Source organism: Haliotis rufescens, unplaced genomic scaffold, assembly GCF_023055435.1.
Source record: "Haliotis rufescens isolate VD_foot unplaced genomic scaffold, xgHalRufe1.0.p SCAF_1, whole genome shotgun sequence".
Classification (NCBI taxonomy): Eukaryota; Metazoa; Mollusca; class Gastropoda; order Lepetellida; family Haliotidae; genus Haliotis; species Haliotis rufescens.
Genome location: NW_025963779.1, coordinates 34,042,632 through 34,056,305, shown reverse-complemented (window position 1 = coordinate 34,056,305; position 13,674 = coordinate 34,042,632). Strand labels below are relative to the sequence as shown.

The window sequence follows — 13,674 nt, the reverse complement described above, 5'->3', positions numbered from 1 at the left end:
GTTTATGGCATAGCGCATTTAATCGGCAGGCATCGTAGTTTAGTGAAAACAAAATATGTTCCCTCGTTCGAAATCTCGTAATATTGCAAGATCTAGGCACTAGGGCCCCGTTCCACAAAGCCATCCTAGCGCTAAGGTGATCGTAAGTCCCATACTTTAACACCGGCTTACGATAGTCGTAACGCTAAGATCGCTTTGTGGAACGGTGCCCAGGGCTGTGAAGGGGCGATGTCGCTGTCTGAATCTTGTTTCCGGACAAGACGTAATTAATGAGGAGGTTACTGCTAGATTGACGGAGTTGGCAGAAGTTGTGAGGTGATAAAGATTTGTTTTTGAACTTGGTCAGACCCCAGACAATCGTGATGTTGAAACAATGATGTGTTTTCTGACTGAACATTTTGATATTTCCAGATTTTCAGAAGACGTTTCGTTTGATGGACCGTGACAATAGTGGCAGCATCTCTCACGAAGAGTTCAAGGACGTGATGACCCAGAACAAGTGCCGCTCCTCCGACCAGGAGATTAAGGACATGATAGCCAAAGCCGACCTCGATAGTACGTAAACCTCTACTCACTCATTGTCTGTTAGTAAGGGAGGCTTTGTGTGTGCAGTTTAGGAGATCTGGTTTCACCAATGAATCCTGTAAGCTTCATTTTTAAGGGCTACTATATTCAATAAAGTAGGCTTCTAGGCCACGATAATAAAAGACAGCACTTTGACCCCGGGGGATTCCGGGTTAGAATTGGTCCGCAGGAAGCTATTATTATAAGGGCCGACTTAATAGATCGGGTGGTCAGGCTTGGTGACTTGGTTGAATGCGTGTCATCTGACCCCGGTGGCGTGGATCGTTGCTCATAATATCAATCCCTGGATTGTCTTATCCAGGTTATTTACAACCCTTTCGGACAGTAGTAACGGTCTTGAAGGCTTTCGAGCTATTGTTAATCATGTAGGCTTTAGAGCTACTATCAACCTTGTAGGCTTTAGAGCTACTTTCAACCCTGTTGGCCTTCGAGCTACTATCAATCCTGCAGATCTTCGAGCTACTACCAACTGTGTAGGCTTTAGAGCTACTATCAACCCTGTTGGCCTTCGAGCTACTATCAATCCTGTAGGTCTTCGAGCTACTATCAACCCTGTTGGCTTTAGGGCTACTATCAACCCTGTATGCCTTCGAGCTACTATCAATCCTCTGGGCCTTCGAGCTACTATCAATCCTCTAGGCTTTAGATCTACTATCAACCCTGTAGGCCTTCCAGCTACTATCAATCCTGTTGGCCTTCGAGCTACTATCAGTCATGTAGGCTTAAGAGCTACTATCAACCCTGTAGGCATTCGAGCTACTATCAATCATGTAGGTCTTCGAGCTACTATCAACCCTGTAGGCTTTAGGGCTACTATCAACCATGTATGCCTTCGAGCTTCTATCAATCCTCTAGGCTTTAGAGCTACTATCAACCCTGTATGCCTTCGAGCTACTATAAATCCTGTTGGCCTTCGAGCTATTATCAACCCTGTAGGCTTTAGAGCTACTATCAACCCTGTAGGCATTCGAGCTACTATCAACCCTGTAGGCATTCGAGCTACTATCAACCCTGTAGGACTGTAGATTCCTATCGATCCCGTGGGCCCTTAGGTCAGGACATAATGAATCACTGACCCTCAACTGCACCTGGAGCAAGAGCATGTTCACACAGCTTGTCAGCGGAGCATGTACGTGGCATCAAGTAAATACATGGTAGTCCTCTGGTAAGAGTATAGAAAACCTGAGAATGTCCTCGATGGTGCACTCAATAGGGATTTCTCGTGATATTATTTACCATAAGAGCAGGTTGTTTGCAGTTGACTGCAGTGTGTGCATGTATTGTTAGTGAGTTAACACAAGCATGTCTTTGCACGGGCCAATGGTTTCCTCCGAGTGCCTTTCTTATCATTGGGTCCAACTGTGCAAGCGTTCTGAGCTTATCAAAGATCACATCTTAGAACGTTTAAAGATTATGAGATTATGCGCCTAAACAAAAGGAGCTTCTCTGCATCTGGGAGGCGAAGTGCACTCTTCTTTCCAACATCTCTGACTTCTGATGCGTTAACTACCTTGAGGCTTGAATAGGATTGTTTCGCTATTAGACGAACATTTAGGTAACCTTTGGTTCTGATAATCAATAAGCGTATCTACTGCATACAGGGGATGTATTATTCACTAGTCTTGAGGGTCATAAGTAAAATGCTTTGTGATGTATGACATTTAATCGTTCGAAGCGTAGATGCGATGGGTGCGCGGTACGATGTCCTTGTAGGCTTTGACTTATCGAACGAAATGTAACGAATGTGCTTGGTTCTTAGCGTCACACGGGCGTAGCGCTATACAATGAGACTGGAGTTCGTTGTGCAAATGTGCTTCGCTTATGCTCCTGGGTCCGTATCTCATAAGAAATTTCAGAAATGTGCAACCACACGACCCCTAAAATGTTTGAAATGTTGTAAATTTGTGCCGAGAAAAGTAACTTTTTTTATTTTCAAAGACGAGATGTCTAAGACACCCATCAGTAGCTGAGTATTATGCGGGAAAATATCATCATTAAAAGTTTTAAACCAAATTAAATTATAAAAAAATAAAACCATGTAGAAGTATTATTTGAGTGCTGACTAATTTCAACTGAAAATATAACATGATAAAATCAGAGGTCCAGTTTCTTTTGTTCCTCAGTTTGGTGGGGTCGTGGCTTCTGACGAACATTGCATAGGTTTTAGTGTTGCATATATATTTCCTTTCCACAAGGCAATTAATGCTTTTCCATTGAAGTGAGCATATTGCATGTGCCGTGGACATTATTGCTAAGAATATTTCTGTGAGATTCATACCCGTGAAGATCTGGGTTAGAATTGGTCTTCAGCAACCCATGCTTGTCGTAAGAGGCGACTAACGGGATTGGGTGGTCAGGCTCGCTGACTTGGCTGATTGATGTCATCGTATCCTAATTGCGTGGATCGATGCTCGTGAAGTCAAGCACTGGAATTCCTGGTCCAGACTCGATTATTTACAGACCGACGTCGTCTAGCTGGGATTTTGCTGAGTGCGGGGTTAAACAACAAACAAACATTTGTAAGATTGGACGAGTGTGTGTGAGTGACATTAGTTGTATTCCGTTCGTAGCAATAGTTTGGCCATTATTGACGGGCGATAACAAAGATGTGCTTGACACATTGTAACCATGTGGGTATTCTAAACCTCGTTTTCGGCGTGACAATATATGTGATGCTCTGAGATCCGAGTGACGAAACTGTCACACGCTTTTCAGAGAGATACGACTGATGAAACTATCACACGCTTGTCGGAGAAATACGACAGGCGAAACTATCAAATGCTTGTCAGAGAGAATCGACAGACGAAACTATCAAACGCTTGTCGGAGAAATACGACAGACGAAACTATCAAACGCTTGTCGGAGAAATACGACAGACGAAACTATCAAACGCTTGTCGGAGAAATACGACAGACGAAACTATCAAACGTTTGTCGCTGAGCTTTGTTAAACAGGACTTAACATTGACTTACTGTAGCACGCAACGGGCGTTCTGTTGGATGTATGGGTTAGTGAGTAAAATACGTCAGTGTCAGCTGATGAGGAACACAGAAGACTTTAGTCACACATGTTTGAGACGTCTTCCAATGTGACCAACCCGTGAACCGGAAGCTCTGTGGGCGTCGACTGAGGACGGATATGTCGAACATACCACTGCACATGTCTTCAAGTTCAGGGGCGGTCGGGTAGCCTAGTGGTTAAAGCGTTCGCTCGTCACGCCGAAGACCCGGGTTCGATTCCCGACATGGGTACAATGTATGAAGCCCATTTCTGGTGTCCCCCGCCGTGATATTGCTGGAATATTGCTAAAAGCGGCGTAAAACCATACTCACTCACTCTTCTTCACTCCACAGATCTTGACAGAACGTATTAGATGCCCGAAGCTCCACTTGCGTATGTCCACCTGTCGCGATATGGATGGAATACTCCTCAAAGCGGCGTAAAATAATACCTTCTCATTAACTCACGTATGAAATGCAAAACTGAATTTATCATTAAACGAAGACAAAAACACATCTTTATCTCAATATACATAATAATGTAAATGTTCAAAACATGTTTACTTCCTTGCATATATACAGCTTCGACCATATAATAAACATTACAATGCTCGCTCGTCAGGCCAAATGACCGTTTAGAATCCCCACATAGGAACAATGTACGAAGCCTCCTTGAGGTGTCTCCCATCGGGAGATGACAAGAATACTGCTGGAACGGCGAAACACCTGGTCGAATCCCAGATATATATAAAAGATTGTCCTTGAATGCCTCAAGTGTGTGTATGCACGTTATTTGTTGTAGTACATATGGACCACGTTTAGTGTCAGTGTCAATATTATTCACCTCCAAGCGTTGTATGATACATCGATATTTCCTGCCAAAGGTTACAATATGTACTAAACTACGGAGAACAAAGTAACGTGCTGTTCGACTACCGTATTTCCTCTATTAAACGCCAGGGCGTATATTTCTTTTAGACACTCTTTACCCCCGGCGTTTAATCGCAAAGGTAACCATACGGAGAATTCCATGCATACAAACTTCCCGGCGTTTAATCGCGGCCCGGCGTTTAATCAAGACTCCGGAGTTTACTCGAGGAAATACGGTACCTCGGATATATCTAAGGGCAGCTATCTTTCCACTGTTTTTTTTGTTCAATAGGCGTGACGTTATTACCTGGTTTGAATATCATGAATGGTTTCCCCTCTATAGAAGCGATCATTTTATCATAAGTGCAAAACAGTTACCTTTACGTTTTTACAAAACCAAATTATCAGCGGTCAGAGTCAATAGTTGCCATTTTGCCAGCGCTTTGGACTCACATGGGATGTCATTAATACTCGTTTGTTTATCAGTTGAATGGCGTCTATCATCACAAAGTTCTAGATAGCTATTGCAATGAATGACGTGAGAGCGTTTAAATGGCTTTTTGTGGAACACAGAATTCTGTTTTTCTAGAAATTAACTAGTTTCGTTTTATAACAGTAGTGTATATTTCAAGTGATGGTTTAAGCGTTGCGTTATACCAGTGTCTTCCTCTGTTTCATAGAGTACCCTCAGGTTATATTTGTTATCAAGGGCAATGGGGCCTTGTGGTAAAGCGTTTGCTCGTGTTCGAGACTATTCTTCAAACGTGTTCATCGCCATGGTATAGCTGAAATATAGCTCAACATACAGCTCCCTCACTTTTTTTCAACTTTAACATATTCCTTTCCTTAATAGTATTCGTATAAATGGTATATATTCGAAGATCCCATAAAGGCGTACACATGCGAATTCTTGGGATGTGGTATTAGTTCTTTTGAGTCTGGGGTAAGCGTGGTCAGTCATCTGTATAAGGTGTCGCTGTTCGGTGTGCAGAGTTGCGTCCCTTCAGCACGCCAGATTCCTATAATGTGGGTTCGAATCCCGGTTCGTCATGATCATGTTTCTAGGTTTATCAGCACCATATCCTAGTCCCTGTAACAGACATCAGAGCAATCACTCCATTCCATTTGAGGGTTCGATAATACTGAAGGGCTCGCTTTTAGAATTAGTTTTATTTAACCTTAAACAGAACTTAAACAGGGACTATATGTTACTCTACACCATACCCGTGCTCGTGGGATTCACCAAAGTGGTAAACGTCTAAGAATTGCATCACTTCGGGCTTTCCTATTCCTTTCCTGTGTGTGAAGCCCATTTCTAGTGTCCCCCTTCCCTATTACGGCTGGAATATTTCTAAAGCGGCGTAAAACCATATTCGTTGATTCGTTGAATCCAACTTACTCACTCACCCACTTGTTTTAGTCCAACTCTGTAAAGTGAGTGAGTGGGTATGGTTTTACGCCGCTTTTAGCAATATTCCAGCAATATCACGGCGGGGGACACCAGAAATGGGCTTCACACATTGTACCCATGTCGGCAATCGAACCCGGGTCTTCGGCGTGACGAGCGAACGCTTTAACCACTAGGCTACCCGACCGCCCCCTGTGAAGACATGACCTGTTTTATCGTGACATTGATTAGATTTCTGTGAATTTCAGACTAACGGTGTGCTTGTAAATTGTATTGCAGACAGCGGGTCGATTGAATTCGAAGAGTTTGCAGAAATGATGGCGGTAAAGTACAAAGAAAATAAAGCACTTGAGACCGAGATCAGAGAGACCTTTGCAGTAAGTAGACAACTCACAGCGTGTGAACATTACCAGGCATGGATCACGTCATCAAAGAGCCATTTTGAGGTAGTTTAGTTGCGTGCCAATGAAAACCTGGTTTTAATGTTACCTTTCAAAACATGCAGGGTCGATATGGGAATCAAGATGATCAATTCTGGTTTTGATTTACGTCCTTGTAAATTACCAAAATAAAACTGATTTGGAACAGTGGGGTTGAAATACCATGAAAACTGTTGTGGCGGTTCGGGCAGATCTATTGAATCAGATACTATTCACAGATATGAAAGATGCATGAGGTGATGGTGTGCCACAGGCACGGCATTATGCGACTGGCGCACGGAAACATGCTTATCGTCGGACTCTCCCCAGGGAGTTGAGAGTACATTCAAACGCATTGTTGCATTATGTATTTTCTATCCTGATCAATCTCGCAAAGCAGATATAGCATTCATTTCCTGACACTCCCTGTTCACCCTCCATTTTACAGTGTAATTTATGTCCATTCTATTATGTTGGGACGGCCACACGTCAAAACGGGTATTAAAAAGGCAAAACGGTCAAAAGTCAAAATGGCCCAAACGGGTTCTTTTTTATTGCTATTCCGGACATCTTTTTTATTTATTTTGCGACGGACACCCAACCGGGGCACTTGGCACATGTTAGTCACGGTTGATTGGTGTTTGCCAGTTGTTTTAATAAAGGAATGTAAAAATGTCATATACGTTAATCCTCAAACCGTTGTTTTTCCCTCTGTGCAATCATCGTTTTGATCACACCATTGCACTTTATTGTTAACAGAACCGATTTCCTAATCCTGGATTAATAATGCATTTTAGTTTGTAGTTATGACGACTAAACGTCGCTATATAAGCGCAACAACCTTGAACGCGACATTAAAAAACCCATTTCACCTCACCTATGACGTCTAAATGCAGGAAACTGCTTTATCAATTACCTATTGAGAATGATAGCCGAGTGTGCGACCCAACAGTCACTGACGATTGCAATGACAGTGCTCGCGTTCAATTTCAAAACCTTGGGCAACTCTGGTGAGCCCGCGTTGGCCACGGTATAGCCCAGGTTAACTTTGTTTGATATGTCAGCACAAATAACCGATTTACGTCATACTTCGGTTGACAAAAGCTATTTATAACATACTTAACCCCTGTGGTGCGGTACTATAGTTTACAGCCCAGTGACGTCATCGGGAAAGCTAATTAGATTTGATCATGAATAAAAGCTTTTTTATGAATATGATTAACTATAAGCATAGATATTCAGCAACCCATGCTTGTCGTAAAAGGCGACTCTGCTTGTCGTAAGAGGCGACTAACGGGATCGGATGGTCAGGCTTGCTGACTTGGTTGATGCATGTCTACGTATCCCAATAGTGTGTATCGATGCTCATGATGTCAGACTCGATTATTTACAGATAGTTGTCGTATAGCTGGAATATTGCTGAGTATGACGTTAAACAACAAATAAACAAACAAACAAACAAACAAAGCTATAAGCATTGATACTATATATGTATTCTGATATGCGTCGGGGAATTTTAACTTTCAATTGTTGATGTGAAGTGATGAAGTTTTAAATCGATTATGCAACGTTGATGACGATTTTGCATATGTTTGATGGTTCTTGTGGTTTTATATGCATTAAATAAACAAGGTACAATGGCAGCCTTAGCCCGTGATGCTACATGTGGACCTGGCTGACAATCTTGTCTGTCTGTGTAGAAGTTCGACACAAACAAGGACGGCTACATCTGTCGGCGGGAGCTGCAGGAGGGGATGAAGTGGATGGGTGAGAAGCCGCTCACGGACGCCGACGCCGACGACATCATCAGATGCGCAGACAAAGATGGGGACGGGGTCCTCTGCATGAAAGGTACATGTCCTGTATCATTTTTACGAAGTACTCATAATAGACGACTTAGTTAACGCTGAGTGTGGTACTTATATTGATTTTCAAAGATAAGATGTCTAAGAAACCCATCACCAGTTGTGTAATGTGCGATAAAAGATTTAAAACAAAATATATTTTTTAAAAACAAACCATGTAGATGGTATTTTCGAGTGCTGACTAAGCGACATTTCACTTCATTATTTTGGATTTAATATTGCTAACTACAGATATTTCCAATTGAATATCAAACATATGATAACATACTGAGAGGTATAGTTTCTTTAGGCTCCTCCGTTTATGATTTCATGGCGGAATTCGGCGTCACACGGTTGTGAGCAGCGGTGTGATGTATAGGATCCATTGTTCAAAAATTGATCAGATATGAATATTTGATTTCAGTATTAATATCACATCCTGTTGAGGATAAAACCCTGAAAGATGGTATATTCGCTATAATACAATTTCCTAAAGTGGGGCAACGAAATAAAAGACGTTATTTTGTATAATGCCGAACAAAACGGATATCACTAACAGGGCCATGCATTATTTGCTGTTCCTGCCGGAGTATTTCCAACAATTAATCAGACCCTTATCTCATCTTCACGGCTATTATTAAACTGTTTGCCACCTAATACAAGTCAGTGTATAATCCAGGCCAGTGTATAACTAAGCGATATGCCGCTAGCTCTGAGTGCTGTATTCATTCATCTGTACGCCCGACTACCCTGGCATCACGATCAATGCTATCAATATTGACAAATATTAGTTTGGTCACACTGTGTTGGTAGCAAGCCAGGATTTAGCGCCTTCATGAAATCAGACAAGCAAAAGGGGTGATATTAATGTGGAAGACCATAAGATTATTGAAAGCAGTTTTTAGAACTGATGAAAATATTGCTGGATTCACAAGAATCAGAAGAGTATATAAGCATCGCGTACTTTGGACTGATCATGATCTGGCTAGGCCTTTCGTATGTTGTTTATCGCCGCACTCAGTAATAGCCTAGCCAAGTCGCGGCGGTCCCTAAATGAGCGAGTCTTGACCAGACAAACCAGTAATTAATATTATGAGCAAGGGCGCTAGGTGACAAACTTTCAACTAAGTCACCGAGCTTGACCAACCGATCCTTTTATTCTCCCATGTCTTTAGCCGGAATCCCCACAGGATATTTTAGGATTCTGCGAGGACCATAAACCTCATCGTTTGTTTGTTTTGTTTTGTTTTGTTTGTTTGTTTGTTTGTTGTTTAACGCCGCACTCAGCAATTGTCCAGCTATATGACGGCAGTGAACTTCAAATATTACAGCGAGTTTTAAAGTGATAGGGTTATTCAGGTTCTATTGTGGAAAAAGAAAAAGAATTAAAGTGTCAAATTAGATGTGGACAATTATTCAAATGGTCTTCAAATATAGTGTGACTATTCCAGTCGGAAATCTCTGATGAGCCTGCTGGGCCTAGTTGGTAAGGCGGCGCGGTTCATCAGCAGCATCTCTCTGTGAAGAATTGAGACCCTTAGCCAGTGATCGCTGGTTCGCATTTGCCCCGCAGATTATGAACCTTGGTTTGTTGTCACGAAAGCCCAATCTCATTCAAATCAGATCTTAGTTCTCGCTACACGTCAGAAACGTCTTAGTCTCGTCACAATGAACTTTCACAAACTGTGACCGTCCAATGAAATGAAGTCGACGTTAGCCAATCAGAAAGCAGCTTTCTCGAGCTTTAAGGCACTAGTTTCAACCTGGTGGCTTCCTTCCCAGGCAACGCTTCGATAAATATCGATTTAGACTTTGAAAACTGAACTAAAGAAAATTCTGGAATGTTTAATAGATGGGCGATATTGTATGGCATTACTTCCCACGGTCTATGAAAGTCTGTTCCGTTTCAAATCTTTATACTATTGAAGCGAAAGAAAGACACTTGTTCGGAATCCCTCATGTTAACCTTTTCGAGGCTGCTTGATCAGAACACACATTCCGACTGTAACGTTCATGATCTGGTTAGCGACGCTCTAATTGGACCAAAGACGTACATACATCCATGTACGTCTGTGAATGGTCGCATGAAAGGTTATTCTGACGTGACCTATATTGATACGTCCTCAGATCTTTGTTTAGCGGTAGCAAAACTAGGATCCGATTTTAAAATGATTGACCAAAGCCGATCTCGAGCGTTTCAAACTAACTGTAAAGGCATTCAATCTGTGTGACTTTGAGCGTTCCTCTCACCGTAAAGCTGAGCGCCCGGGTTATAACTGAATATGGTTCAAATCGGCGTCAGAACCAACTTTCTCACTGATCTGGATTAGTGCGAATGAAACGAAACGTGTATTCAAACAGGCAATCAAGGATGACCCTTTTCTGTAATCCGGTAGACACCACATTCGTCACCACTCGCCCCTTTCCGTAACCTGCAAGAAGACTCGTCCCCCTGTCGATAAATGTTATGTGCGAAATACGACAAACCAATCAGAATGTGCGTATGATTTCAAGTTCTTCGTCAATGAATCCCTCAGAAATAAATTTTGATTTTACATATGTCTTGCATCTAAAAATATACCAAAGACACAGTTAAATGTGTTCAATCATACTGCATAATTTCGCACGACCTGATGTGCTTTAAATTGCATCTGATATATATATATAATATATGGGGAAAATGTGTGAACCATTACGTAACGAGTTGACAATTGTTTTAAGTATGCCCGTTTGCGCTAAGACGGAACCCGGTCGCAAAAATGGCCACGAGATGGGCACGAGTCGCGATTCGGCTTGTCCCGGAATAACACGAGTTGGTCACGAATGGTAGACACCATTGAACCGTTCGTTACTACTTGTGTCGTTCCGGGACAACCTGAAAGGCCATTTTCGGAAAGGGGCGAGTGGGGCCGAGTAACCACTCGGTTAGCCAAGGAATGAGACGACTGACAACGAACAAGAACTGCTGTACACATTTTAAGATCAGAAAAGTTGCGCATATTGCGCCGAAGAAATCATATTGATGAAATTGCGTATATTCCGTTACAGTACTGGAACGTGAATAGGGAAACCAAGTGACATTATTACCCATGAAACATCACCTTGACGTCATCGGAAATTCGAGTCCGGCAAAAGCCGGATATGTTCTATATATTTATTTCACCATGTTCATTCAAATATGTTCATTTGTATTTTTCAGAGTTCGCCCAGTACATCATCGAGAACCAATAACCTCGCTCTCCATGTGTCACGTGCCTTTACTATATACATATAATCATCCTGTGCTGTCATGCGCAATCACCGCTAACACCGACTTCCTGTCCGGTCCTTACTATTCGTACTTCACAGATTTTCTTCAACCGCTATCCAAAACCGTCAATACGCCGGTTCACACGCAGTGTATTGCGGAAATAAACAAATATTTATGACGCACAGAACTTATAACCAAGATGAAGAGTGATATTTCGCCTTCGCCGGCTACAACATGTAGTGTAAGAACCAAGACCACAGAACAGGATCAGTCATTAAAGAATACAAAGGGTTTATTGGTATATGAATTCGTAATAAACACAAATCTTTTTGCCGGGTAACCAACTGTTTCAGTTACCTGATGATTTTTTAGATTCCTTAATCTAGCGTCCGTGCTTGGTATCAGTAAACGAATTAGTACTAGATAGAAACTGGTACCGAAAACAGCACCTTAATCGTTTTAGAAGAGCTAAATATAAATTTATGGTTGGATGACTAAGTGTATGAACGAGAGAGAAAGGTGTCAGGCAAATAACTGCTATATTAAGCAGAGAAGGGTGTAACACTGACGGCGAACAAGGGGCGGTCGGGTAGCCTAGTGGTTAAAGCGTTGCTCGTCACGCCGAAGACACGGGTTCGATTCCCGACATGGGTACAATGTGTGAAGCCAATTTCTGGTGTCTCCCGCCGTGATATTGCTGGAATTTTGCTAAAAGCGGCGTAAGACCATACTCACTCACTGACGGCGCACACAGGAAGTGGTCGTGGACTGGGTCAGTGACGGCGACTGACGGTGTATGCGCCTGTGAGTATTGGTCCTTCCCTTCCCCGGGGGTAACATCAGGGGGTTGTCAGGTTTGGAAGTAACGATACGGGATCCACGTGTATCCAACGCAGTCCTTTCTTTCTAGGGGTTAGCGTTCCTGGTGTTATAGTTACGGGGGACAAACCCAGTATCCCACACCGCCCTTCCATCCCCAGGGGTAACATCTTGTTGTTAGCGTGCCTGGTGTTATAATTACGGGGGACAGGGTCCACAAGTATCTCTCACCATCCCAGGGCGTATGATAAAACGGGGTTAGACTCCCACCCACCACCCACCACCCACCACCCTCCGCGAGTGCAACTTTAGTTTCGAAAACCCAGCTTGGGTGAAACATGGTTAGGGTGCCGTTCCGCGATCTTAACACAACGATGTCAGTCTCCATGTTAAAGTATAGGGTTACGATCGTCTTAGCGCTAAGATCGCTCTGTGGATTGGGTTTTTGCTGTCGACATCTCTTCCTGACGTTTCTGAATTATTTGGTGTGCTAACCCCAGGGATCATGCTTCTAGTCAGGGTGAAGCGGGTCGATGTGGCCGCATCTACTTCTTGCATCTTCCAGGAACTCTAAAGTACCCGGATATGATCAACCCACGTCAACCTATAGATATTTACCACCATTGTGTCTGTTGTGTGCGTATATGTGTATATGTGTTGTGTATCACAAAGCTTGGCCTTAGCTAAATATACAACCAACTAAACCTGACAAACAGGATCAAATACCAAAGAGAAAATCTATAGAAGTGAAATCGAAGAGATAATCAACACTTCCAATATCGATCAGATACTATTTACAAATAGGAAGTATTGTTCCAATAGTGTAAATTTCAGTTCAAACAATTTCCTCATTATTGGAAAACCAGAAGCGTTTTTGCAATAGCTTATTTTTGCTCGTAACATGAAAAAACATCAGTTACGTTAATGGTAGCTATAGCTTTAAGCACACCCAATCCGGAAAAAAAGTTGTTTTCATATTATTGGTGGGCGGAATTGGCAATGAATTACAACCAAGCTGTTTCCAATCGTCCAGAGTCAATTAGCTTTTTGTTACAGTCCCCACTCTGAAGGGTTGTTGGTTAAATGGAAAGGCTTTAGTAATGATATATTCTTAAGTGTCTTTGAAATTACATGTCTATGTATAAATGCTCCGATATTAAATATGCAGTCATATGCACATTATATAAATCTGCCTGTCTGTGTTTATATAACGTTATATCATCATATATTAACCTGCAAAAAGCTGGACGTTTTCGTTGAATAAAACCAGTGCTTTTTTGGTTTTGTTGTCTACGGCGGACATGAGTTTCACTGGTTAAAAAAGTTCTCCGCCTCCGTGGTCTAGTGGATAGAGCGGAAGGTCGGGGTTTCGATCCCCGGCCGCGTCTTACCAAAACGCGTTAAAATATGGTACTTGTTGTTACCCTGCCTGTCTCCCATACCCTAGAGAATAAATTAGGAAATGAATCCCACTCAAGTT

General features: G+C 42.4%; 1 protein-coding gene across 1 annotated transcript in view; it reads left to right on the top strand.

Moving 5' to 3' along the window:
• The window catches only part of LOC124139446 (calmodulin-like), a 30,806-nt gene extending 17,424 nt beyond the window's left edge, over positions 1–13,382 (top strand). Inside the window, exons 2-5 of the mRNA XM_046506499.2 lie at positions 412–555; positions 6,142–6,239; positions 7,982–8,132; positions 11,325–13,382. Of these exons, the coding sequence (XP_046362455.1) occupies positions 412–555; positions 6,142–6,239; positions 7,982–8,132; positions 11,325–11,356 (425 nt within the window). The 3' untranslated portion in view covers positions 11,357–13,382. The remainder of the gene's footprint in view (positions 1–411; positions 556–6,141; positions 6,240–7,981; positions 8,133–11,324) is intronic.
• Positions 13,383–13,674: the final 292 nt, after the last annotated feature.